The sequence below is a fragment of the Perognathus longimembris genome, chromosome 24, assembly GCF_023159225.1.
Source record: "Perognathus longimembris pacificus isolate PPM17 chromosome 24, ASM2315922v1, whole genome shotgun sequence".
Classification (NCBI taxonomy): Eukaryota; Metazoa; Chordata; class Mammalia; order Rodentia; family Heteromyidae; genus Perognathus; species Perognathus longimembris.
Window position 1 is genome coordinate 30,326,142 of NC_063184.1, and position 27,436 is coordinate 30,353,577.

The following is a 27,436-nucleotide window of genomic DNA, read 5'->3' on the forward strand; positions in this document are numbered from 1 at the left end:
GATTGTTTTCAACATTATTTTTAGAAAGGTAATAAGAAGATAGACGTTTTTATTTTCTAAGAGTGGATGGCTTTCCCATTCATGATACCTGGCTTCCTTGTCACGTTCAGTCTGATATCATTCTTGTCCTATGGCTTTGTCTAATTTAAATTAAGAATGCTTAATGTTTTCACGAACACCGCCTGAAGTCTCTCCACTCACTAGGGGCGTGCTCATGCTCACTTCTAGCCACAAAATAAATCTCCATCATGACTTCTTCTGAGTCACATAGCTTAGTTTCCCATCTTTGCAAAACTACCGATTCCTACAACATCGGAGCATAGAAGAGCAGCCCACAAAGTGGGGAAAGAGTGCGCGCCAACGGCGGTTACCTGCAGAATGTAAGGAGCTGGGTAAACCAGGCAGAAAGGTGCAGCCGAGCCGACGGGGAAAGGGGTTGAAATGGAGACCTCATGAAGGAGGGGAATCAAAAGGCCGACACATCCACTTACACACTCTCAACGTCATCAGTCACCCAGGAAAATTAGATCGCAACTCAATATGCATTTGCTTTAAAGTGGTACACCAGGTTCCAGCAGTGCCATGAAGCAACTCTTCCTAGGCTGCTGAGAGTAGCACGAATCGGCGCAGTCACCTCAGAAAGCATTTCAGGGGCCTCGGTCAATTCTTCCCGAAGAATATGTGCATAGGTATGTGACAAAATGCGTACCTGAGTTTACCAAAATCCCAGTCCAATGTGCATAGCAACACTGCTGGACGCACGCGAGCCACACTTGACATAATTAAGATGTCTATCAGAGGCAGAGTCTATAAGTGAATTGTGGGATAATCATCCAATGGAATTTTATTTAAAAAAATAAAACAGTGAGGGGCTGGGGATATGGCCTAGTGGCAAGAGCGCTTGCCTCTTATCCTTGAAGCCCTGGGTTCGATTCCTCAGCACCACATATACATAAATGGCCAGAAGTGGCGCTGTGACTCAAGTGGCAGAGTGCTAGCCTTGAGCAAAGAGAAGCCAGGGACAGTGCTCAGGCCCTGAGTCCAAGGCCCAGGACTGGCAAAATAAAAATAAAAATAAAATAAAGCAGTGAGACTGGGCAGTCCACAGTGCATACAATGACAGTAAATGTGGCCAACAAAATATTCAGCAAAAAGAAGTCAGACACGAAAGAGTACCTGTGGTGCTCTGAAAGCAAATCATACAAGGATGGGGAAGGAAGTTCTGCGGGTAGAAGTCAGGATAGTGATTCATTCTGTAATGAGAAGTCAATGTGAAAGGATTCTCAGTGTGTACAGGTGGCAGAGTGTGTTGTTTTGTGTTAGTGCTATTGGTCTTTGTATCTTGTGAAAATCCACCAAGGTATACGCAAGATAAATATCTCCCCTACACAAATTACTCAAAAAAAAATTCCAATACCTTCAGTGCTTTAAGTTCAAGAAAAGCAGTAGTGACCTCTATCACTGGCAAAATGTAATGTGTAGAATTCCGGTTCACCGTTTGTCAAATCGGCTTTTCTTTCTTCCTTCCTTTCTCTTCATTATATTCTTGGCAACATCGAATGTACTTTGCCTCTATTAATAAAATAGGGCCAGGATTTCACACACGGGCTGCTGTCTCGAGCTGAGGTAGAGGTGGAGGCCCATCCTCGTGGTGAAGAAGCAAAGCTGAAATTAAATATTTTCTCTCTGCTTCTACTTTTCGGCAAGGAGACAAGAGCCACTTGTTCCCTAGAAAACTCAGCCAATCTACCAAATGAATTGCTTCTTGCTTACCAGACCTAATTATTCAAAGAAATAAATCACTGAAAGGTAAGTATGAACAGCACAAACCTACTTCCCTTCAAAGACATAACATCAGCAAAGCAATTGTTATTTCACCTGACTCCAGGTGCCCCAGAAACCTGAGTTCCTCAAACTCCCTGGAATAAGGTGAATCCAGTCATCTCAGTCTCCTTTCAAAAGGTCTTTATACATCCTTCACCCCTGGGAACACAAGACACAAGATAATGAAGGCAGAACTATAAATGTCGCACCAACTTACAAAAAAAAAAAATCTAAAGACTTTCCCAACCTGCTTCTACATCAAGAAATAATGGCAAAACAGTCGTGATTTCTTAAAAGTAGTTTACTTTTTAAGAGTACTTGAAACCTAGAAATTGAAAACTAGAGGAACAACGTGTATGGCTGACATTTCTTCCACTTCAAAATCACTGCAAGACGGTTCCAAGATTCTCATTGCATTCTCCTCTAAAGTTGGTGTCAGCTGTTGTGTAAATGCAGGTGACACGGGTAGTGAAATAACTCCCGCCAGGCCCAGCGGTGCACACCCATCACACCGGCACTCTGGGGACCGAGGCAAGGGGAATTTGTGTTCTGGGCATTCTTGTTGGCAAATCGGTAAGAAGAGTACGACACGAGGTATTCCCGCACCGCACTTGACGAGCATCCGTTAGTGTCTGTGTTCCTCCTGGGGGCAGTGCGGCTCCTTCCATTCCTACACACACACACACACACACACACACACACACAGTGGGCATCGTCCATGTCTCACCCACCCACCTACTCAGTCCCTTCCCCATCAGAGGAAGGAGGAGGACAGGAGGAGGAGACGGGCCCAGCCCTGCCTCTCCCAACAAAGGTCATTCAATGTCAAGGAGATGGATACAGACATCCATGGTCACTCTTCTTCTATAGATTATCCTGCCTTGGGCTGGGAATATGGCCTAGTGGCAAGGGTGTTTGCCTCATATACATGAAGCCCTGGGTTCAATTCCCCAGCACCCCATATACAGAAAATGGCCAGAAGTGACGCTGTGGCTCAAGTGGTAGAGTGTTAGCCTTGAGGAAAAGAAGCCAGGGAAAGTGCTCAGACTCTGAGTCCAAGCAAAATAAATATAAAAATAAATTTATTTTTTAAAAAAGATTATTCTGGGGCTGGGAATATGGCCTAGTGGCAAGAGCACTTGCCTTGTATACATGAAGCCCTGGGTTCGATTCCCCGCACCACATATATAGAAAATGGCCAGAAATGGCGCTGTGGCTCAAGTGGCAGAGTGCTAGCCTTGAGCAAAAAACAAGAAGCCAGGGACAGTGCTCAGGCCCTGAGTCCAAGGCCCAGGACTAGCAAAAAAAAAAAAAAAGATTATTCTGCCTTTATGCATTTTTAGCAGTTGGTTGGTAAAAAAAGAAAGAAAGAAAAAAGACTGTGAGCCACCATGTGAAATTTGAACCGCCTAACTTACTCCGCCCGCGTTCTTTATCGGAGTATTGAACTTCAGCTCCAATGAGGCTGCATCCTTTGGGGAAGGGTGGAGAGAGATGAGCGAGGAAGAGAACCTGGAGAGATCCCATCCCTGACTTGTGACTTGAACACGCACAAGAGGTTTCTGCATTTGTTGGGACATTTCTTTGGACTAATTAGAGACAGACAGACAGACAGAAAGATTAAAGACACACAGACAGGGCTGGGGATATGGCCTAGTGGCAAGAGTGCTTGCCTCTTATACATGAGGCCCTGGGTTCGATTCCCCAACACCACATATACAGAAAACGGCCAGAAGTGGCGCTGTGGCTCAAGTGGCAGAGTGCTAGCCTTGAGCGGGAAGAAGCCAGGGACAGTGCTCAGGCCCTGAGTCCAAGGCCCAGGACTGGCCAAAAAATAAATTAAAAAAAAAAAGACACACAGACAGACAGATGGAGATGATGGGTAGGTATCAGGTAGCTGGTAGAGATGATAGATAGATGATAGACAGACAGACAGACAGACAGACAGACAGACAGATAGATAGATAGATAGATAGATAGACAGACAGATAGATAGACAGACAGATAGATAGTTTTAGCAGGATTTCTGGCCCTGGGTACCACAGGAAACAGAAGGGCAGCTGTTGCCTGGGGAAGAGCTCGGGGTGCGGGAGCCGGCGGGCGCTGACCTCGCGCGTCCACGGTGCCCCGGTCTGCAGGCATGTTGCTCCCAGCAAATCCATGGCACAGAGCCGCTTTCAGGATCATCTGCACTCTCTCATGCGGGAAGACAAGCAGAGCCCACATCCGGCAGAAGGAAGTCCCGGTAAACACTCCCACACCAGGACAGACCCTGATGGGGCTGGCTGCAGGCAGGGCTCCGGACTCAATGAAGCCCACGCAGGCCCCGGTCCAGGGAGCAAGCCCTGAAACTCAATCGAGGCTGCAGGACACCTCAGAACGGCTTTCGGGGTTTCCAAACGCCACGCTCGGCTGTGTTGGGGCCCGGCCTCGATTTCATGGTGCAAGTAAAAAATAAACATCTGTACCAACTTTTCTTTCCCAAAAACACCTTGGAATTCCTCACGAGTCTGCACTGTAGGGCAGTTGGACTGAGAAAATGCTCTGCTTTCAATACTTAGGAAGTAGTGAATAAAGATCTGCTGAAAATCAATGAATCTCAGAATGAGAAAGTTCCCTTAAAGAACATCTAGCTGAGGCCCAAACTATACTTCTATAAGGTAAGGAACCGAAGGTAAACTGAACTCAGTCATCATCAGCCAGAAGCTTAGTTATTACCGTTGAATTTCTAGAATATACTTATTGTAGAAAACATATGGGTTTCTTTTTTCTTTTTTTGGCCAGTCCTGGGCCTTGAACTCAGGGCCTGAGCACTGTCCCTGGCTTCCTTTTGCTCAAGGCTAGCATTCTGCCACTTGAGCCACAGTGCCACTTCTGGCCATTTTCTGTATATGTGGTGATGGGGAATCGAACCCAGGGCCTCATGTATACGAGGCAAGCTCTCTTGCCACTAGGCCATATCCCCAGCCCCTGTAGAAAACATATGGAACCATCCAAAAACATAAAAAAGAAATCCAACTATAATCGTTTGAGATCCTAAGTCAACTCAATGCAGTACAACGGTAGAATACTTCAATATTTTTCAGTCAAGGATTTGAGTCGTCATGAGTATTTTCATACCGGATGCAAAACGAATTAGTATTCAGAACTCACTGTGTTTCCTAAGCTCCTTTTACATGTATGAGAAGCATAAAGAATAAAATGCAGGTCAATCGTGAAAGGCTTGTGAACTACCCAAGACTATAAAGGAGGAGGGGAAAAGGCATATTATAGTTACATAATGGAGATAACAATGGTTAGTATCTTGTTTCTCTGCGCTGGCTTCCTTCACTGCCCTTTCTAAAAATGACTAAGATCGTTTTATATTATTGGGTTTCCATTCTTATTTTTTTCAGAAGCATGATCTTACAGGCCGTAGCCAGGCTTCAAGACAACCTTAATGACCACCATGCCTGGCCCTCGAACCCTGTACAGCCCCACCCGTCGGGGCTGTCCCGTGGGGACACTGGCTGAGGACAGACAGCCCTCCTGAGACGAGGCGATGAACACCGTGGCATCCACATTGTGTTAGTTCTGCGTCTCAACACTCGGTCTGCAAGAAGCGAGCTCAGTGTTCATAACGCTGAGGATTCTTCACACATAGTGCTCCGTCTTAGATTGCTTTTTAAATATTATTCTAGAAAGGAAGTCAACATTGGAAGACTTCTGCTTATTGGTAATATAGGATTAGCACCCGACGTCATCTCTACCCCTCCCTCGCTGTCCCCGGGCCCCGCCACTGCTCAGCACAAACCTTAGTCCTCGCTCCCTGGCCTCTCCCCACCCCCCCAACCCCCACCCCAGCCTCCCTGGCAAACCTTCCTTCCTCCTGGCTTCCCTTTGCCATCATGGATTTGCTCTCGGAAGACCTTAGGAAACATTGTATTTCGTGCAATCCTAGTCACGGATAGCATCTCCTTTTGTGACTGCTTGACTGCTTGCATGATAATCACATTTGATGTACTCCAGATCCTAAACACGTCCATCCACGAAAGAGGAAGGACTAAAAGCACGTGGGCGGATGCTGTCTGGAGGGCTTCCCCCGCAGGGCCGAAGTGCAGCCGCAACGCTGGCCCACGTGTATTTTACTGATCACGTACTGGGACTCAGCGCGCTGAACGTGGCATCTTCAGCAGACTCGTGGAATCCACATTTTCAGATGGTGGCTTCTGCCGAGCTAAGAATGAATGGAAATGTTTCCGTCCGCTGGATGCAAGAACCCCTGCCATCATTTAAAAGCTGAAGCTTCCAGGCTAGAGGCTGCTTCTACTTAGAGCCACGTGACTTACACTCGCGCAGACACACCAAGAGCGTTTCCAACAGGATTCCCGTGGCTTTGGGTCTGGTTAGCTGAGCTGTCCGTCTTCGCTCTCAAACTGAGCACCCAACCCACGGAGGGACAGCTGGGCATTCTTCACACATCTCCACCAAGGTCCTCGCGAGAGGCCCCTCCCACGCGATAAGAGCGTTTCTGTATATTAAAATATTATTCAGGGCTGGGAATATGGCCTAGTGGCAAGGGTGCTTGCCTCGTATACATGAGGCCCTGGGTTCGATTCCCCAGCACCACATATACAGAAAACGGCCAGAAGTGGCACTGTGGCTCAGGTGGCAGAGTGCTAGCCTTGAGCAAAAAGAAGCCAAGGACAGTGCTCAGGCCCTGAATCCAAGGCTCAGGACTGGCCAAAAAAAAAAAAAAAAAAGAAAACCAAAATAAGTGGACAACAACAAAAGAAGTAATCAGCAAATGAATTTCTTTTCATAACAATGGAGCAAAACAGATCACCTGAAACTTCTGCTCCCGAGGACTGGAAATGAGGCCTGAAACAGGAAGCATCACTTCTGGGGTTGGGGGCCACAGCTTGACAAAAGCCACGAACTACCTGAAGCTCCCTTGCACAACGACTTAAAGAGCACATTGTAAATGTAAAACACACACTATAGCCTTTGAAAGGAACTGAGTATATAAAACCATGACTCAGCTTCATAGCCCCTTATGTTGTCACAGTGCTGAAACCTTCCCACGCATTTTCTCACTTCATCCTCAGCCTCCTCTCTCCCTCCGGGACGGAAGGACGAAGGAAGGGACACTGGAGAGCTTGCCTCGCACCAAGGTGACCGAAGCCAGGAAACGAGGCCTTCGCAACCAGAACGTTTCTAACCCACTGCGAGAACTCCAGGATAACCAACCGCTCCTCCAAAGCACACCTGCTAGCCAGGCATCCGTGGCTCATGCCTGTCATCCTAGCTACTCAGGAGAGCTGAGGATTGTAGTTCAAAGCCAGCCGGGGAAGAAAAGTCCCTGTGAGACTCTTATCTCCAATTAGCCATCGGAAAACCAGAAGTGGCGCTGTGGCTCAAAGTGGTAGAGTGCTTGCCTCGAACAAAAAGATCTCAAGGACAGTGCCCAGGCCCTGAGTTCAAGGCCCATGACTGACAAAAAAAAAAAAAATTAAATAAGGTGTCTTCCTCTCCATTTAGGAAAGGCTTGCTCATAAGGCGAGGGAAGGTAGACAGAAATTGAGAACTTCATCACACACACACAAATCTACTTTTTCCAGATAATGAGCTTATACACACACATCATGCATATACGTGCATATATAATCCACTCTTAAACATAATTGTCTTTACAACAAGAAAATTGTCCCTGAAATCTGAAGACAGGAGGGTAAGATGAAAATTAATGAGTATTTGAGAAGAAGATTTGAGTCACTTTATAAATGTAAATACAAATGCAAACCCCAGGTCCTGGTCGACTTCCCGTTACACAGTTGATAAAATGTCATCCAAGACCCAGCTTTCAAGCAAAAGATCCCAAATATTGCCATTCTTCCATGACTTCTTTAACTTAACAGCACCACCTACAATCTGTAGTTCCACACTGAACTCACCTTTCTATATTAGGCATTAGCCACCCATTTTTCCAACATGTCTCTGGCTGTGTCACCTAAAATGCAGCGGGAAATGGTAAGAGTTATTTACAACCTCCTGAACAGCGCTGACATCCGGGGTAGGAGGTGCGGGCGTTAGCCACTTTCAACAAGGCAGTGAAAATAGAGAACAGACTCTGTTTGCCTGTTTTCACAGTCCCTTCAAGGTTGAGATTGTTCTTTGCCTGTCTTGCTGATTTAACTTGGTTTAAAAAAAAAAAAAGAAAACAACTTATGGAAAATGGAGACCTTGAGTTCTTCAAAGTTAACGGAGATGAAAGTCACTGAGTAAGGAACAAGCCCGAATGCAAAATATGTCATCTTGACATTGGCTTGCAGTCTCTTAGGTTATGGCTGGTAGCATAGCCTTCACCTTGGACTTGTCAGATAGCTAAGCACTGGGACCGTGTGTGTGTGTGTGTGTGTGTGTGTGTGTGTGTGTGTGTGTGTGTGTACCTGCCAGTACTGGGTGTGAACTCAGAGCCTCTTTGTTCTAACCAGGCTTTTCCACTCACAGCCCATCTTGGTTAGTTGTAGCAGTGCCATCTTCCAATATGAATTAGAACACACCTCCTTAGAAGATCAGTATACTAAGAGCATTAAGATTAGTAACTATTTCTTCCTTTTGGTCAGTTGTGGGGCTTGAACTCAAGGCCTAGGCACTGTCCCCTGAGCTCTTTTGCTCAAGGCTAGCGCTCTACCACTTTGAACCACAGCTCCACTTCCGATTTTCCGGTGGTTCATTGGAGATAGGAGTCTCACGCAAAAAGGGAACCAATGCCACAGCAATACTTATGAGCCAATATGCCGTAAACCAACTGTACAACTTGGGGGGGGCGGGACACGGGGGAGAGAGGAAGGTGGGAGAAAAATGAGGGAGGAGGTAACAGGTTTGATAAAAAAAAAATGTACTCACTGCCTTATGTATGACACTGTAACCCCCCTGTACATCACTTTGACAATTATTTAACAAGAGTCTCACAGTATTTCTGCCCAGGCTGGCTTGGAACCGTGATCCCCAGATCTCAGCCTGTGGTCGGCGAGAGCCCCCTGCCACCCGGCTGTGCCTGGGTTTTTCTATGTTTTCTGGTGTCCGAGGAGCCTTTGGAAGGGAGAGACTTTCTTCGAAGATCCCGCAGAACTCTTGGAACTTTCCTACCTTCCCATAACTTGGAATTAATGTGGAGTTGTTGGTTTGGTGGGTTTTTTTTTAAGTCATTAACATGCAAAAGGGTAGTGTGGTCTGCTATTCAGGAGATGCAAGGGGTGTTCTGCTCCACTGACAGCCTTCTACACCACACATGGGCCGAGGAAAGGCGCAACGTTTGCTCCTTGAAATGGCCCGTGCTGTTTCCTTTGAAACCGTGTCGGCTGCTGGGTGTTCTGTGGTCTGTCTCAACAACAGGACTCAGAACTCACATTCAGCAGGTATCAGCCAGGGAAGGAAATAAATCACTTTCTCCAGAAACACCCATCTGTTTTGAATAGTCCCGTGGATAGATGGCTGTCTGTTGCAAGGAATAGTTAATATTCAAAAAATTTTTTAAAAAAACACCTAATCCAAACCGTTTACTTTCTTTAAGTCTAAGCAGCAAAGGAGTCCAGTAACTGCTCACAACAACATTAACAGGAGAGGCCAGAAACATCCCTCTGAAACATCCCTCAGACTCAAAAAAAAGAAAACCAGGAGGGGGGAAAAAATCCTAATAATGGCTGTGACTTTGGCGACCTCTCGTGGTCAAGGTGGAGAACAAACTCAAGAGGGTTTTTTTCTTTCTTTTCCTTCTAAAAGTGAATTCTTCTCCAAAGTCAGAAATCACGTTGTTGTTTTTTTTCATTTTTATGCCCCTCCACGAAATAAAATAACTGGATCTGAATTTTGTTGATAGTGAGTAGCAATGTATTCTCTAGATAAACGACTTCATTAGCTTCCCGCCGCTGGTGGTTCACGCCTGTGATCCTAGCCCCTCAAGAGGCCGAGAGCTGAGGATCGCAGTTCAAAGCCAGCCCAGGCAGGAAAGTCCGTGAGACTCTTATCTCCAATTATCCACCAGAAAACCGAAAGTGGAACTATGGCTCTACGTGGTAGAGTGCTAGCCTTAAGCCTCTACATAGAGCTCAGGGATAGCGCCCAGGCCCCGAGTTCAAGACTCACCACCAACAATTAGGTGATTCTCCACAGGAGAGTCACACTAAGTTGTACATATCAGCACAGGGAGATGTTAACTTTGTTCTAAAAAATTCTCTCCAGGTAATAAAAGTGTCTCCTTTCCGATCTCGGGTCTTCTTTTTTCAGGTGTATTAGGTCATTTCTGGGTGCTCGGGGTTTTTTTGGGGGGGGGGTTGACAAAATTATTAAACAAGCCTACTAAGTTAAACGAACCCTCAAATTTGCTTAAGCTATTGACCGCTTAAGCTATTTGCTTTTATGAAGCCACACATCCTTCCGACAGTATCTTCGCATCCATTCCTTTATAATGCACCTCGCAGCCATCGCGTCTTGTATTGAAGACAGTAACATTAGAACCATAACTGTGTGACCCACCGATTAATCATACCAACTAAGAGAATGCTACACTCCTAACAGACCTGGGGTGTTCCAAGACCGCACCTTCCATCGTTTCTAGTCTTTTTTTGGTGTTGGTTGTTTGGACTTGTTCATTTTGTTGTTGTTGTTGTTGTTGTTTTTATAGACAAGGTCTGGCCATGCCTTCCAGTTTGGCCTTGAACTCTTTCATCTCCTGCTTCAACGTCCAGCTATCCGCCACCACATCAATTTTCTTTCTTATTCTGAGATCTATGTTTCACATAGAAAGATGATTTTTTTGTGTGTGCTCTCTACCCCACCCTCTTTCTACATGGGCCCTGTAGACAATGCCCAGTGGCAAAGGGCGACAGCTTTGTGAACCGTCACTTTCCACGCAGGGGCAAAGCAGCCCTGGGAGTTGGGCTGAACATAAATAAGAAACAGTTGCGTCATGATGACTTTTCTCCAAGACACGGGAGACCAACACCGTCTTTTGGCAGATTTCTAAGAGTAAGGGGTAATTAAGTCTACACTAGACAGGAACACACAGCGAGAGAGAGCGAGAGAGAGAGAGAGAGAGCAAAGGTTTATGAAGGAAAACACCAATCCATGCTCGCAGCTCGCTGATGGAAGCTGTAGCAAGAGTGGGGATCATGTTTGAGACTGTGTTACACACACACACACACACACACACACACACACACACACGGCACGCAAGTCCCTGGACCCATTGGCCACCATTTCTCCACAGTGGCTTCAGCCCGCACACTCCTCAGCTCTCACCACAATCTCCGCTCGTCTCTCAGAGACTTGCAAGGTCGCTGATCTTGGTCCCTGGCCAGTGGGCTCAGCCTCTGCCTTTGCTTCCTCCTGCTCATGAGCCCCTAATTGGACACATGGCGGCCCAGCCTAACGAAGCTTCTTCTGTGAGCACAGTGGCATTTACCAGTAGGGCACTAGGACCTCACAGACGGCAGGTGTCAGGAAGGGTGGGAGTCAGGCAGCTCAGGCAGCTCCCTTGCTACCACTCAAGCACTCCATGAGGGGGCTGGGAACATGGCCTAGTGGCAAGAGCACTCGCCTCATATACATGAGGCCCTGGGTTCGATTCTCCAGCACCACATATATAGAAAAAGCCAGAAGTGGTGCTGTGGCTCAAGTGGCAGAGTGCTAGCCTTGAGCAAAAAGAAGCCAGGGACAGTGCTCAGGCCCTGAGTTCAAGACCCAGGACTGGCAAAAAAAAAAATGCCATGATTCCCAGGGCTTGGCTTGTAGCATTGCTCCAGGGGGTAAATAGGTGGTTGCTGTGGTCAGCACGTGCCTGATATGCGTGCAGGGAAACGCTTGTGCTCACCAGCGGCACTGAGAGTGACTGACGGTCACAGAATAAGGCCCGTGACCACCGAGACGCGGACGCTGGTGGAGGAAGGAGATACCTCCCGCCAGCAATGGACTTGAGCTCCAGGCGTCTTTGAGAAAGTTGGTACCAAACTCTTGAACTGGGTCCTCTGGCATAAGGCAGCTGAGCTCGGGGATCTGAGGCCGCTCCTCAGCCTGAGCCCTTCTGTCTTGCCCCTGACTCTTGTCCATCAGAACAGAATGAGCACCTCCCTCCCCGAAGGCCCTGAGTTCAAGCCTCAGAACCAGCGAAGGAAGGAAGGAAGGAAGGAAGGAAGGAAGGAAGGAAGGAAGGAAGGAAGGAAGGAAGGAAGGGAGGAAGGAAGGGAGGGAGGGAGGGAGGGAGGGAGGGAGGAAGAAAGGAAGGAAGGAAGGAAGGAAGGAAGGAAGGAAGGAAGGAAGGAAGGAAGGAAGGAAGGAAGAAAAGAAAGAGAGAAAGAAAGAGGGGAGGGAGGGAAGGAGGGAGGGAGGGAGGGAGGGAGGGAGGGAAGGAGGAGGGAAGCAGGCTGGGCATCCCTGCGGTGACAAGAAACCCAGAAGTCCAGTAAACAGACCCCGGGCCTCCACCCTGGGCCTCCTCCCTGGGCCTCCACCCTGGGCCTCCTCCCTGGCCTCCACCCTGGGCCTCCTCCCTGGGCCTCCACCCTGGGCCTCCTCCCTGGGCCTCCACCCCGGGCCTCCGCGTTCCCGTCCTCGTCTCCATGTTCCACACAGAGCAGAAAGCGCACATGGCACGCACGCGCAGCCGCAGGGATCCGAGCGCCTGGCGAGCGTGGACGCTGGGTCCGGGGGGGGCCGTGCCCGCTCATCCAGGGACACCGGGAAGCCCGGGCTGCTGTGTCTCTCAGCAGCTCCGCCGCTTTGCTTCGTGGACCCATGGGACACGTGTGCGAGAAGCGTCCATCCGGGAGGCGGGATCCAGGATCCTGAGCCTGTGCTTCAGCTCGGCGGGGGCAGAAGGGCCTGGCAGGGCACTGGGAGCCCCCCCCCCCACACACACAACTGGATGGCCTCTGTTGTGCTTTCCCCTCTGTGCCTCTAGAGGGCCCCCGCCACCCCGCCGCCCCCTGCACCCTCTTATTGCTTGATGTTTTGCTGCTCTTGTCACGGCGGTGTGCGGAGGGATTGCAGTTACACACATGTGCACGCTTGTTTGTGGACGATGGCACCCCTTCCTTCCTTCCCTCCCCCCCCCAGTGCTTCCCTCCCGTCCCCACCCACGAGCTGCTGTGTCGGTCACTGTCACCACGGTGTTCCTCCTGTACCCTCCCAAAGACACGTGAACAAGACTAAAAGACACCTAACAGGAAAGGGAATCGCCTTCGTCCCCACGAGCTGCGTGTCACCGGTGTCTCCCAGAGACACCTGTGTCACCTGTGTCACATTCTGGCCGGACCCCAAGAACCTCCCCACTAGTGGGGAGAAGTTTCCATACTCCACAGCCAGCCCAGCAGGTGCCCTGACCTCAGACCCCCACTGTCTCACTCTCTGTCCAGTAGGGGGTGGGGGGGCACGGGGGGGGGGACTCCTGCTGCTAATCTGCATAGCCAACTAGTGTCACGGGTGCCGAGTGGACTCAGCACATCGCCGTGTCCCGGAAGGGAGGACTGTGCTACGGCGGCCACGCTCCCCATCACGCAGACGGCGCGGTGCATCTTGATCGAGCAGGCATTGGACAGCTCGGTATCTTTGGAAGACACCTCCCAAGTCTACCAAGGGAAAGTGGCCTGGGCCCCCAAGATAGCAGCCTGTAGGTGGGGCCACACGGAGACCCCTGCAGGCCCGCCTGGCAGTTTCCACGAGGAGGCGCAGAACCCCAGGATGCGCGGGACGGCACCGGTGGCGTTTGCTGCTGTGCGGTAAGCAGGACTTTGAGCCTGATGCTTTCATATGGGATGCGACCTGATAGATTTGAGGATGAGGATGACAGTAACGGTACTGGGACCTAAAGAGGGTACTATCTAGGAGGGATCAGCTGCCGGGGCGGGGGGGGGGGGGGGAATGAGGGAGACAGCGAGGCAAAGTACATCAAAGGACATCACAAATTATATATATATATATTTATGAAATCAAAGAGCATTACAAATTATATATATATATGAAATCAAAGGACATTACAAATTATATATATATATATATATATATATATGAAATCCACCAAGGACTTGTGTGTGTGTAATAGATATATAGATATAAGGGACATATGAAACAGAAGGAAATCCATCAAAGACTTGAGAAAGGAAGGAGGCAAGGAGAAGAGGAAGGAAGACTAGGAACATTGTAGAAGGAGTGTGTTTGCTTAAAGCGCACACTGCCAACTTGTACGGAAATAGCACAATGGACCCCCCTCAGACCAAAACTATACGCTACTTGAAAAATAAAATAATAAATTATGAACAAACCACAGGAAGAAGCTGGTTCCCTCTGGTTGGGTCTCGTTATTGAGGTCGGATGCAGAAAAACAACAACCACAAGAACTCTGGCATTAGCTTAGGTGTCACACAGATTGGAAAGAAATGGAAATGGACATGAAAATAAAGATACTGTATCCGAGTGAACTCGCTTCTGTCCTCGTCCTGAGGGTATCCTCAGCAGAGCCTTTTCCAGGGCATAGCTTCTGTGTTAGGAACAGCGCTGCCTGGCGCACAGACAAGAAGCTAGCAGAGACCTGAAGTGCATTCAGAAAACAGGCATAGCTGTGACCCAGGTTAGAGGATCCAGGATCTGTAAACACATCCGTAAGTGCGGGTAAGAGGGGCAGCAAACCCTCAGCTGCCTCGGGGCCGGAAAGCAGTTGCCCAAGCTCACAGGCACGAAACAGACAGAACTGGGCTCCAGTGTGGTTCCACGGCTCAAAGTCTGGGCGTCACTGAGACCAACTGCCTAGCCCTCTCTCTGCCTGAACAACAACCCCCTCTGTACAATGCAAGCAGCGTTGGCACTTAACCCTGCCGTAAGGGCAGGTAGCTATAATAATGCTCATCGTGAGTAAGTAGGACTAATAAACCTTCCTAAAATATGTATTAGCCATTTCCATTCATGATAGGCAAGAAATAAACCGGGCCTAAGGCTGATTAGCACTGTGCCCCATACCACATTTTGTTTATCTACTCATATGGTGTTCTACTGGGTTGATGCCATCGGTTAGCGACTCGGCAGGGCTGAGGCCGACTCAGGCATGCGGGCATTTGTTTGAGTTCCTTCTCCTCTTCTGTATACCCAGAATCATATGCGATTGCTAAGCCATCTAAACAGGACTCAGTTGTTGGTGGTTATTGTTGTGTTTGTTTGTTTGTTTTGAGCAACCTCTATCAGCAGCTGTTGCGAATTAGCACTCTTACCAGCAGGGCACCAGAGTCTCTGTTATCATTCCGATTCTCTCAAGCGGTTTCCTTCTTTATTTTCAGTGGCAGTCATTCTAATGGGGGTGCATCTATCTATCTATCTATCTATCTATCTATCTATCTATCTATCTCCTTGAGGCGTTGATGATTACCCATACTGAGCAAGGCCCTCTCATATAATTCTGGGCCACTGGTATTTTTTTTTTCTTTTGAGATGTGTCCTTTCAGAGCATGTTGCTATTTTTAAATGGGGTGCCTGGTGTGGGGATTGTGCAGGTTTTCGAATTCCTTGGGGGTTGGGGATGTTAAGGCTTTGTCGGATGAAGAGTTTGTATGGCCTCCTGCTTCTCTCCAGGCGGGCTGAGGCTGAGGAAGTAATTCTCGACCTTGTCTTTGCAGGTTGTGTTTTTCTGTTCCTTATTGCCCACGTTGATGGAGACTCGGCAACAACAGCAGGTGCGATCTATGTTTTTATATATATATATATATATACACACATATATATATATATACACACAAATAGATTTACAGCCGTTATTATGTTATGGATTCTGCTAAATCTTGTAAATGGAGATTCTCTGACACCCTTTCTCTTGTTCCCCCATTGGGATCGTACTTAAAAATTGAACGCAACGTAATGTGCACAGGGGCTTGGAATGTGGCTCAGTGGTAGAGCGCTTGCCTAGCGCGCATGAGGCTCTGGGTGTGAATCCCAGGCCCGGAAGTGGCGCTGTGGCTCAAGCGGTAGCGTGCTAGCCTGGAGCAGAAGCAGCTCAGGAACAGTGCCCAGGCCCTGAGTTCGAGCCCCAGGACTGGCAAATAATAATAATAATGTTGGTTGTTTATGAGCAGTGGCTGCAGAGACACTGAAGGTTTTATTTGGGAGGCCCGGAAGCCCTCTCCCACGGCCACAGGCTGAAGCTAGTTGAACTTGATCTGTCTGCATGGGAAAGCTCGTCCTTGGGGTGCTGAGTGTGGCCAAATGTGGGTGCGCGTGCCCGTCAGGAGGGGGTTGTGAAACCATCACAGGGAACCCCGACTCCCCCCCAGAGGGGCGCTGGCGGAGCCTTTGTGTTTGTTTTGTTCCCAAGCACCTCAAGGTAGCCCATTACCCTCCAGCGCTGCCCCCCAGCCCCGCAGTTAACGCCCTAGCCGAGAGAGGCCGCCCGGCCCTGGACGCCGTCACCCCCGCGCCCAGCGCCCAGGAGAGCGCGGTGCCCGTCTCCCCGGCAGCGGCGGCTGGCCCTGCGGCCAGCGCGGGGACAAGCACAGGTAACCGCCCGCCCGGCCGCCCTGAGGGTCAGCGCTGAGGACGCACCCGAGGCTCCGATCCTCCACACAGCCGGCTGGCATCCCCGTCCTTCCCCTTGGTGCTGAAGCGCGGGGGGGCGGGGGAGGGCAGCTGCTTTCCTGCACCTGAGCCAGGTGGTGGGTGACACACCCTGCCCCCCCCACCCCAGAGGAGGGTGGACAGCGGCCAGCGGGAGCTGCCAGGGCCCGCCAGGCCGCAGATCAGCAGAAGCAGCTGCCGGTCACATCTGGATCACACACATCTGGATCACACACTGCAGCTGGGATGGGGCCACGCCTGTAACCGGGCAGAAAGGCGTGCAGAAACTCTGGGGTCCCCCGTTCTCCTGCGTAGCCCGCTACCCGTTACAGGCTCCTCTGGCCGGGGTGTAATGCACTGCTTTGGCTTGACAAAAGCTTTCTAAAAGAAGAGAGAGAGAAGAAAGGAAGGAGGGAAGGGAAGGGAAGGGAAGAGAGGAAAAGAAAGAAGGAAAGGAGGGAGGAAGGAAGGAAGGAAGGAAGGAAGGAAGGAAGGAAGGAAGGAAGGAAGGAAGGAAGGAAGGAAGGAAGGAAAGAAGGAAGGAAGGAAGGAAGGAAGAAAGGAAGGAAGAAAGGAAGGAAGGAAGGAAGGAAGGAAGGAAGGAAGGAAGGAAGGAAGAAGGAAGGAAAGAAGGAAGGAAGGAAGGAAGGAAGGAAGGAAGGAAGGAAGGAAGGAAGGAGGGGAGGAAGGAAGGAAGGAGGGGAGGAAGGAAGGAAGGAGGGGAGGGAGGGAGGGAGAAAGGAAAGGAGGGAGCGAAGGGAAAGAAAGAAGCAAGGATGGGAAGGGAGGGAAGGAAAGGAGAAAGAGCAATGATAACAGTCTATTGTACAATCTGACCCGAAACTGACCTTGTTACTCGTTTGGCTCAAAAGCAAATGGCTGCTCTGAGGTAGCTCTCTCTGCCAACCATTCTCAAACACCTTTCAGCACAGGCAAGATTCCCACGTAGTGGAGAACAGTATTAAGGTATGGCAGGAAAGTGCACCAGCTAGTGAGTGGGGGTGAGTTTTTGCCCCAGCTTTGTTGTAAATGAACTGTCTGAACTTTGTACAAATACACTTGGCTTTCCCGAGGATCCCGATGCCAGAACCACTTTACTCGTTAGAAACTTGTCTTTTTCTCGCTTGCAAGTTCCCGAAGGCCTTCCTTCCCCCCCCCCCCCCCCCCCCCCCCCCCCCCCCGCCGCCGGCAGGACACAGGTCCTGGTGTCGCAGGTTCCTGGGAGATAAGAAGTCTGTGTCAGCTAAGTCGGGAGCCCTGGAGCCCTACGAGCTGAGCTTATCACATGCAGACAGAAGGGCTCCCCTAGTGCAAACTGTGGGGGGCCTTTGGTCTGGGAAACAGAGTGGTACAGAGGGCCAGGAGGCAGGTCCTCCATTCCTTCCCAGATCCCTAACGTACTGGAGACCCACGAGTCCACTCCACCATCTTCCCCCCAGAGCTCAGAGCTCAGAGGCCGACTGCGCGCGTTCTCGTGAGTGTGCAGACCTCGGAGGCGAGGCGTTACACACTGTCTGTGAAAGGGAACCAGGTACCCGGAGGGAATGGGGGAGAAGGAGGGAGTGACACTGATCCACACACCTTGTATTCACCACCTGTCTTGTTGAGTCAAAACCCCTTTGTACGTAAGGGTAAAACAAATACATAGGAACACCTACAAAAGTGATATCAGTGAAGGCTATCTAGCCAATGTGGCGACCGGGAGTATTTGCAGCATTTCATTTTCTGGGAGGGAGACAAATGCGTTCCACTCTACCCACCCAAGCTCCAAATCCAGTTCAGCTCGCAACGTGGAGCCCTTTTTTTTGTTTGCTTGCTCGGTGTTTCTGGTCGTGGGGTTTGAACTCAGGGCCTGGGCGCTGTCCTGAGGCGTCTTCACTCGAGGCTGGCGCTCCCCCGCTTTGAGCCACAGCGCCACTCCTGATTTTCTGGTGGTGAGCTGCAGATAGGAATCTCACAGGGACCTTCCTGCCCAAGCGGCACGCTGCTCAGGGGCCCAGAGGGCCTAGAGATCGAATCCAAGCGCAGCAACGAGCTGTGTAAGTTATCCAAGTCGACACTACGCAATTATTACAGAAAGTTCTGGCTCTTAGGAGAATTCTCCGAGCATGTCAAGGAATTGAGGGGCACCCAGGGCACAAGGTACCATGTGCTTACCGGGCAATATGCTGAGACATCGGGGAGATATTGCTGTCCAGGTCTCAAGCAGGTATGAGAGATGGGGGTAACACAGGGTAGCAGCAGAGGTCATCTCAAGGGCACTCCACTGCCACCGGAGTGTTGAGGAAATGGTCTCAGCAAATTATTTTAGGACATTTGTGGATGTATTTCCCCACTCAGTTGACTTAGACAACTCTCAGGAGGAACTGTATCAAATCTAGAGAGTTAAAGCAGGTGGTGGGTTTCTGTTTCAATTCCTCTGTGTAATTAGGGGAGACTCGAAGAGAGCAGTACACAGATGTTGGGAATTGCCTCAAGTCCTGACAATTGTTCAGGACGCTGCTAGGTAGAAGCAAAGGTCTGATTCTGGGTGGGAAGAACAGAGACTATGATCTAATGTAGGACAGTTTTTATGACCATAAATTAGTTGTTCAAAAGACTTTCATTGTATTATGTCCATATGTGCATATAGCCTACTTTGATCAAATTCATACCTTCTATTACTCTTTCTGATCTTCCCTCTCTCCTTTCTTTCTTTTTTTCTTTCTTTCTTTCTTTAGTGGATTTAATTATGCTATTTTCATCCATATATATGTATATGAATATATGGTAGTCCTACTCTCTATAGATATAAATAGATATGAAAATAGCATAATATATATGGTAGCGCCATACGCATGGGTAAAAATATACAATTTATAATATATTGACATCATATATAGAATAGCATACTATATATTACTATGGTATATAGCATATACTATACTATCTATAATTATATAACGATGCATTTCTATCCTATTCAAATTCACCTTCATATCCCTTTCTGTTTTACTCAACCGTCTGAGCCAATACTCTACTGAGCCAAACAGCCATTCTTTTGTAATCATGCCATATCATAATTGTTATTCTTTTAAGTGTTGATTTGCACCTATGAAAGGAAATACGTTGTCTCTCTGCACTGGGTTTAGTCTTACCCAGCATGCACCCTGGCGTCCATTGCTATTCGTGTTCCTGTCAATGGGAAGATGTGATGCTTCTCGAGGCCTCATTGTGATGGGTGCTACGCTGCTGTTCTCCAATGGTGGGTTCTTGGGCATCTGATTCTCTCGTGTGGCCGTCGTGAACAGTGCTGCACACACACGGGTGTGCGGGGGCATCTGTGTCGCGTGCACCTCACGCGGCTCTGGGTAACGGCGACAAGCGCGGGGCGGTCCCATGTTGAAGGACCTCCGCACCGACTTCCTCGGTGGCTACCTGGCCTTCCCTCCCCGCTAACGGCCCAGGCGGCCCTTGGTCCCCGCATCCTTGTTTTCCTGGTGGCGGCCATTCTGACTAACGTGAGATGGAATCCATAAGGGAAGTGCTTCAAAATCCCTGCCGGAGACTGTGGGGGGCTCTCTAAACTCGGGCGCCACGTTTGACCTGTAGAGACTTAGCGTCTACTTCTGAATATTACGTGTTCTTTCCCCAACAGGTAGAGAAAGTCTGTTGAGCTGCTAGAAGTTCAAAATGATAGTGGCAAAGTTGAACACCTATTTTAATGTTCTCGCCCTCTTCCCAACTGGTTTCTTATGCTGATACCAAAAAGTGAGATGTACTTTGTGTGTGAGTTTAAAGTATTCTTTTCATCCTGTCTGACCTTTTATAAAGTGCCAGCTTTAAGAGCTGTTAGGTCCTGCTTGTTAATTTATTTTATATATATAATTTGCTCTACCCTTGGATCCCTGCAAATGCTTGAGGCCAAGTCTTCCTCACCAAAGACCCCGCCAAGGAGTGAAAAGGCCACCGCAGGGCGGGTGTCTTGTTTGCAGCTGGGTTGCCTATCTAGGCCAGTCTTCTCTCAGGGCTGGCCGGCTGCCAGTGTCCATAGCTGAGTCTGTAGCTGGTGCTTAGGCTGAGCACAAATGTCAATGCATTTCTTCTGGACCTTAATATGCCATGGTTATTTTTTGCTAGATATTGTGGTTGTTAATTTTTTAGTCGGGGGGCCTAAACTCGGGGCCTGGGCCCTGTCCCTGAGCTCATTTGCTCAAGGCTAGTGCTCTACCACTTGAAGCCACAGCACCACTTCCAGTTTTCTGGTGATTAATTGAAGATAAGAGTCCCACGGACATTCCCGCCTGGGCTGGCTCTGAAACGCCATCCTCAGATCTCAGCCTCCTGAGTAGCTGGGATTACAGGCGTGAACCACCAGCGCCTGGCTACTACATCATTGTATAGCACTTTCGTTCACAGACTTAATTTCCTCTATTTATATGCCTTTAAAAAACTACAATTGACAGCCCATATTCTATTCTCTTGGAGTAAGCCAACAGTTCACATCTCCATTTACTAAAAGATACAGATTCCTTTTCTTTATGAATTATCCGCTTTTGCAATTTTATATACTTTGGCTGATTCTTTAAGGAAATATTACTTTTTGTCATTATAATATTTCCATACCTCAAAATCCCTACCACTGTGTTAACGTTAAAAAGAGTAATTGTTCTAGTCGCTTAATGTTATACCTGAGCATATTATCCCTGAATATAATTATCCCTGAGTATGTTATACCTGCTTTTACTACCTTGAGTAAATTATACCTGAATATATATATTTATATATATATATGTATATATCTTGAGCAAATTATACCTGAGTATGTTATACCCGGGTATAACTGTCCCTGGCTGTATTACCACTGAGTATATTACACTTGAGCATTTTATACCTGAGTATATTACCTCCGAATATAAATATGCCTGAGTATAATTATACTCAAGAATACTACCCTAGATACACTCCCCCTGAGCACTTTCTGGTGCCTTCCTTGCCCTGAACTTCGGTCTCTTGCAGATGCTAACACACCGAAAAGAGAGACAATGGATGCCAGTGAAAAAGCTGTGACTCCAGAACCCGCCTTTACAGGTTTGTTCTCTCATGTTTACATAGTGGATCCACAGTCCCAACTGTGATGCAGTTTTATTCCAAGGGACCCAAGCAGAGACGACGCAAACAGTGTGACAGATACCTTGGCACTCCGGCTAGGTAGATGCACCTGAACTCCCCACGCCTGCTCCTCTCGACTTCGCAGAAAGGACACTGTGGTTAAAGACATTAAAGTTGTGGGGGTTTCCTGTTGAGGGAAGGAGGAACTGCTTTGGGTTCAGGAAGGATTTTTGAGATGTAAAGTTCTGTCCTAAACTGGTTTCTCTTCAAGATGGCACCAAGACACGCCTCAGATTGTTGAGGAACTAGCAGAAGATGTGGCTAGTATATTTTGAGACTACTGGTGTACCGTGAAGGTTATTTCAAAGTCACCTTAAGTGAATGCATTTTACCCTACTTGAACTAGCCAATGGCGAGCGGCTTGTGAACCTGAGCTCCACCCATGGGAGCAGAAGGGGGGGCGGCGCTGCTGGTTTAGGAATATGAGGGGCCTCGCCCTGCTGCAGACGGAGTCAGTTGCCTTACACAACCTCTGCTCCTCCATGGTAAAATGAAGCCAGTAAGTCTTGCCTCCAGTGCTCCTGGAAAGATGAACAAAGACACATACAGAAGTGCACAGCGCAGAGCCTGAGTCCTCCCCAGGCCTGTGAGCCCGGCTGGTGGCTGAGATAAGGGGCTCTTTCTGGAGAGATAGTGGCTCTGTTAGACCTGTTTAATAGCAAAAAGGGAGAAGGGCTTCTTAGAAGGGGCTGAGGAAAGATACTTCAGATTCCCATTAACCCGAGGGAAGACTTAGAGGGGAGATGGGAAGATACAGAGCCAATGAAATGCAGGGAAATAAATGGGAGCAATGGTTTTTTTAAGAAGACCCAAGGCTAGGGGAGAAAAATGAGGCCATGCGCTTAACAACGCCCTGACTTGGCTTTGGGGTCCAACAACACAATCTCACTTTGAAGTGAAGCCAAGGAGAAGGTGTCGGACTTGAAAGACCCGGCACACACCGTGCCACGTGCCCTGTACTAGATCCACGGGCCAACAAGGGCAGCACTGCATCACGTTCCCTGCCTTCATTCCTCCTCACGAGGACCTAGAGCGAGCAGCTTCCTATCAGCCGCAGAAACGCACACACAGCACCGGCAAATACAGAACCCTGAAGAACGACGGACGCATACATAGCCAAGCACGCTGCAAGGCAGTGGGGAGTATTATTGTATAATAATAAAAACGTTTAAGGGGCTGGAGATATGGCCTAGTGGCAAGAGTGCTTGCCTCGTATACATGAGGCCCTGGGTTCGATTCCCCAGCACCACATATACAGAAAATGGCCAGAAGTGGCGCTGTGGCTCAAGTGGCAGAGTGCTAGCCTTGAGCAAAAAGAAGCCAGGGACAGTGCTCAGGCCCTGAGTCCAAGCCCCAGGACTGGAAAAAAAAAAAAAAAAAAAAAACGTTTAAGTAACCATATAGTTAGGCTTTTTTTTTTTTTTGGACGTAATCTGTTCATTATGACTTATCTTGAACTTTTGTCTTCTTTGAAGGGAGAAAACAACTCGAACACATTTTTTCAGAACCAGGTACGTGAATAGCTACGTCAGGGTGACAAGGGATGGATGTCCCAATTCAAACCGTACGTTGTGTGTTTCGGACACCTGAGCATTGAGAAGTGTCCATTTTCAGACAGAAAAGCAGAGGCGCCATTAACTCCAGCCACCACAAAGTGGGAAATAAAATGTCCTCAACTTTGAAAGAATCATTTCTTCTTTTCAAAACAGTTTGGAAGTAGTAGTGCATAGGTTTATCTTCTTCCTCTTATTTATTTATTTTTTTTTAGCTTTCTCCTCAACCGTGAGATCTTGAGAAAATGTCACTGAGTTGATAAAGTAATTGAATTTCTGTCCTCCCTAATATAAACAAGAGGCCTGCTTAAAAACCATCCAGTTAATTAGCCCCATCTAAAAAAAACATAGAGACTATTCATGTCTCTCTCTCTGTCTCTCTCTCTGTCTCTCTCTCTCTCTCTCTCTTAATCCATACTTGGCCTGTGCTTTCACTAGAAGGGCAAGCTTCATGACCTCAGATATAAATGACGTCACTTCTTGCTCCCCTCCAGAGCTGCTATGTAAGGGGCTTTGGTCTATTTATGTGTTGATATATTATTTCCCCCCACATAGGAAAAAGAACGGATGGCAGAACTTGATCAGAGTAAAAAATTGCAGCCAAGGATGAGAAAGCTGGAAGAGGAGGGAGGGGAGGGGGGAGGGGAGGGAGGGGGGAGGGGGAGGAGGAGGGAAGGGGGAGGAGGAGGAGGAGGAGAAGGAGGGGGAGGAGGAGGAGGAGGAGACTTTTCTAAAAGCTATTTTTGCTTTTGTAATAAAGAATAGGCCTTTCAGGCATAACTTGGCCAAACAAATGTGCAGTTTTGCCTGTCTGTCTGTCTGTCTGTCTGTCTGTCCTTCAGTTCTGTGGATTTTACCAAGCAGGGCTGCAAAGGTACCGCAAGGATGGGACTTCCTCCAACTTCATTAACTTTTGTTTACTCACTTGTAATGCAGTTAGGACCGTTTCCTTTCAAGCTTGTGGTTCTGTGATCTGTGTGATTCCCCTTGACACACTAAAAGATCATATTCTTTCTTCATGTTCAAGAATCAGAGCCTCAAGATCTTGGTTCTAGCCACACTCTGGTGGCTCACGCCTGTAATCGTAGCTACTCAGGAGGCTGAGATCTGAGGGTCATGGTTTGAGGCCAGCCCACACAGAAAAATCCCTGCGAGACTTTTATCTCCAATTAACCACTCAAAAACCAGAAGTGGAGCTGTGGCTCCAAGTGGTAGAGAGCTAGCCTTGAACAGAAAGAGCTCAGGGACGGCGCCCATCTTGCTTCTCTCCATAAGTATTTCTGTGTCCCTGAGTAAAAGGTTTGTATCATTCAGAGTTCCAGTTTCTCACAAAGTCACTCTTGAAACACCAGTGTCTGGAGATAAAATGCGCAGAGTATCGTACAGTGCTCGTGTATGTTGTACGGTGGGATGCACCTGTTAGATTTTTCAAAGCACAGGAGGTGACTCACGGCACACATGGGTGATCTTGCCGTTTGCTTTTCTCCACAGTGATAATCGCCATTGTTTTTGGAGTGATGGTTGGTATCGTTGGGACCATCCTTTTATTTGCTTTTTTGATCAAACGGCTGACAAGGGTGAGAATTCAGTTTTGCGGTTGTTTGGGGCTTCTCGTGTGTGTGTGTGTGTGTGTGTGTGTGTGTGTGTGTGTGTGTGTGTGTGTGCGCACGCGCGCGCGCGCACTGATTCTGAGGCTTGAAGTCAGGGCTGTTTCTGGGCATGCTCACTGGAGGAGAGTGCTCTACCCCTTGAGGCACAGCAGGGCTTCTGGCTTTTCAGTGGTTCATTGGAGATAAGAGTCTCAAGGACTTTCCTACCTGGATTGGCTTTGAACCATGATCCTCAGATCTCAGCCTCCTGAGTAGCTAGGATTATAAGCTTGAGCCTCTAGCACCTAGCAAGAATTCAGATTTTCTCCATGCTTTAAGTACCAGTGTAAACAACAATGATTATGTTCTTTAGAAAAATACTGCAGGAAATTCTTCTTTTTGCAAACAGATATGTAGAGTCACTCTAACAGATTTCTTCATTTGCTCAATTTAAGATGACTTCCCCCAACGTAAATCTATCTAAATGCATGATCTCCCAAATATTATTTTGTATATTTTGATGGCTAGAGATGAATTAATCAAGCTTCTACTTGGCAAAATATTTTAAGTATTTTAAACGACATGGCATATTTAGGTATGTTTACTTTTTTTGTTTCCCATTCTTCTCATTTCCTGAGACAAATTTTTTCAAAATCCACTCATGAGTTTTTAGCATATCATTTTGTTTTCGGTCACTAAACTTAGTTTTGTAGCCTCATGACACAGCCTTGCAAACTATACAAGCTTCTTCTTGGGAGATTTATGACACAATATTTATGACACAGTCATGCCTGTAACCCCAACCTCTCCAAAAGCAAAGATCAGAAGCATTGAGATTGGAGACAGGTCCTTTACAAAACCATGAGGCCCTGCTCAAAAAGTAATCAAAGCATAAAAATCTTTGATCAATGTTCTAAAACCTGGGGTGGGGGGAGTTAATGAAATTGTTTACAAAATTTAGTGAATTTTCTCTGTAAATATCTATCTATGCATGATGGATGGAGAGAGAGAGATAAAAGAATATGACTGGTCAACATGTCTAAGAAATCAGAATACGGGGTAATATTGCACCTAGTGACCACCAAGTGCTTTTTAGAAATACAAATATACATTTAAACCCTATTAAATTTAAATACAGAAATTCAAATCCCTATGAAATCACAACTTAAACTACCATGTAAATTTCAACTAAAATAAACGTTGCCAGGCACTGGTGGCTCACACTTGTAATTCAGGAGGCTGAAGTCTGAGGATCTCAATTGGAAGACAGCTCAGGCAGGAAAATCCATGAGATTTTTTTTTTTTGCCAGTCCTGGGCCTTGGACTCAGGGCCTGAGCACTGTCCCTGGCTTCTTTTTGCTCAAGGCTAGCACTCTGCCACTTGAGCCACAGCGCCACTTCTGGCCATTTTCTGTATATGTGGTGCTGGGGAATCGAACCCAGGGATTCATGTATACGAGGCAAGCACTCTTGCCACTAGGCTATATCCCCAGCCCCCATGAGAGTCTTATCTCCAGTTAACTACCAAAAAGCTGGAGATGGATCTGTGGCTCAAGTGGTAAGGGTGCTAGCCTTGAGCGAAAAAGCTCAGGGACAGTGGCCAGGCCTGAGTTCAAGCCCCAAGACTAGAACGGAAGGAAGGAAGGAAGGAAGGAAGGAAGGAAGGAAGGAAGGGAGGGAGGGAGGGAGGGGGGAGGGAGGGGGGAGGGAGGGGGGTAGGAAGGAAGGAAGGAGGGAGGGAAGAGGGAAGGAAGGAAGGAAGGAGGGAGGGAAGGAGGGAAGGAAGGAAGGAAGAAAATGAAACTTTAGAAAAATGTCTTAATCTGAAGATACTTTTTTAGTCTCTTCACTTTAGACAATCGTGGTGCTCATAATGTTCTGGGTTTTATTCGCAGAAAAGTTCAGTGGACATGCAATCTACCTTCCTGCCCCACACAGATGAACCCTTGAGTTCGGTCGCAACCGGTCTGCCAGGTGGGCATGAATACTTGCCTGGCTTTATGAACTTTGGGGATAGGAAATGGCTTGATTACTTCTTCCTGAGTTAGGACAAGAAATAACCAGTCAGGATTCATTCAGTATTTATCTTTTCTGAGTCTGGCTTATTTCACTTAATATAATGACCTCCAGTTCCATCCATCTTCCCATGAATGATGTAATTTCATTCTTCTTTATGGCTGAATATTATTCCACATTGTACTTCTCTGTCTGCAGGAGGTGCTAGAGTGGGTATGGGATAATAATTCCAGGGGTGGAACCAGGATGGATTCAAATCCATGACAGAACCTTGGCTAGCTGTGTCATCTTGAGCAAGGCACCACATCTGTTTTGACATGAGAATAATGGTGGTGTTTGACTTCACAGAGTTTAACGTGAATCACACACGCGATAATGAGCTGTTGTATTTGAGTGTAACTGTGTCTTCTATTGTTTTGTGTTTCCCCTCCTCACAGAATAGTCGAAGAGAATGTGTTCACCACGAGCAACGATGAAGGAACAAAACTCAAAGAAGATCCCAAATTAAGCTAGCTAAAAATAAACATGTACATTGGGGACTCGATAAACTATGCTGTGTCATTCCAGGAAGGAAATCGCATCATCAAAAGTTCCAGCGGATAAATCATCAAACACACACCTCTGCTCATGAGTGCTTCCATACTTGCGTGCTTGCTTTTGCATGAGCATAATTTTAATTAATTAGAGTTCAGACGCAAATTTTCAGCTGAAAAATGTTCTTTAACATTTTTC

At 47.8% G+C, this 27,436-nt stretch overlaps 1 protein-coding gene across 1 annotated transcript; it reads left to right on the top strand.

Moving 5' to 3' along the window:
• The first annotated feature begins 16,489 nt into the window (after nt 1-16,489).
• Nucleotides 16,490-27,316, top strand: Gypa (glycophorin A (MNS blood group)). The gene is made up of 6 exons (XM_048333670.1): nt 16,490-16,493; nt 21,415-21,465; nt 23,022-23,057; nt 24,591-24,676; nt 26,584-26,662; nt 27,138-27,316. The coding sequence occupies exons 2-6, from the start codon at nt 21,420-21,422 to the stop codon at nt 27,215-27,217; spliced, it is 327 nt and encodes a 108-aa protein (XP_048189627.1). The 5' UTR covers nt 16,490-16,493; nt 21,415-21,419; the 3' UTR covers nt 27,218-27,316.
• Nucleotides 27,317-27,436: the final 120 nt, after the last annotated feature.

Excerpts from the sequence above, each read along its gene's own strand:
- Gypa (XM_048333670.1), top strand. The coding sequence starts at position 21,420 with ATGGATGCCAGTGAAAAAGCTGTGACTCCAGAACCCGCCTTTACAG. Across the intron at positions 21,466-23,021 it reads TCCAGAACCCGCCTTTACAG|GGAGAAAACAACTCGAACAC; the intron begins GTTTGTTCTCTC and ends TCTTCTTTGAAG. Across the intron at positions 24,677-26,583 it reads TGATCAAACGGCTGACAAGG|AAAAGTTCAGTGGACATGCA; the intron begins GTGAGAATTCAG and ends TTTTATTCGCAG.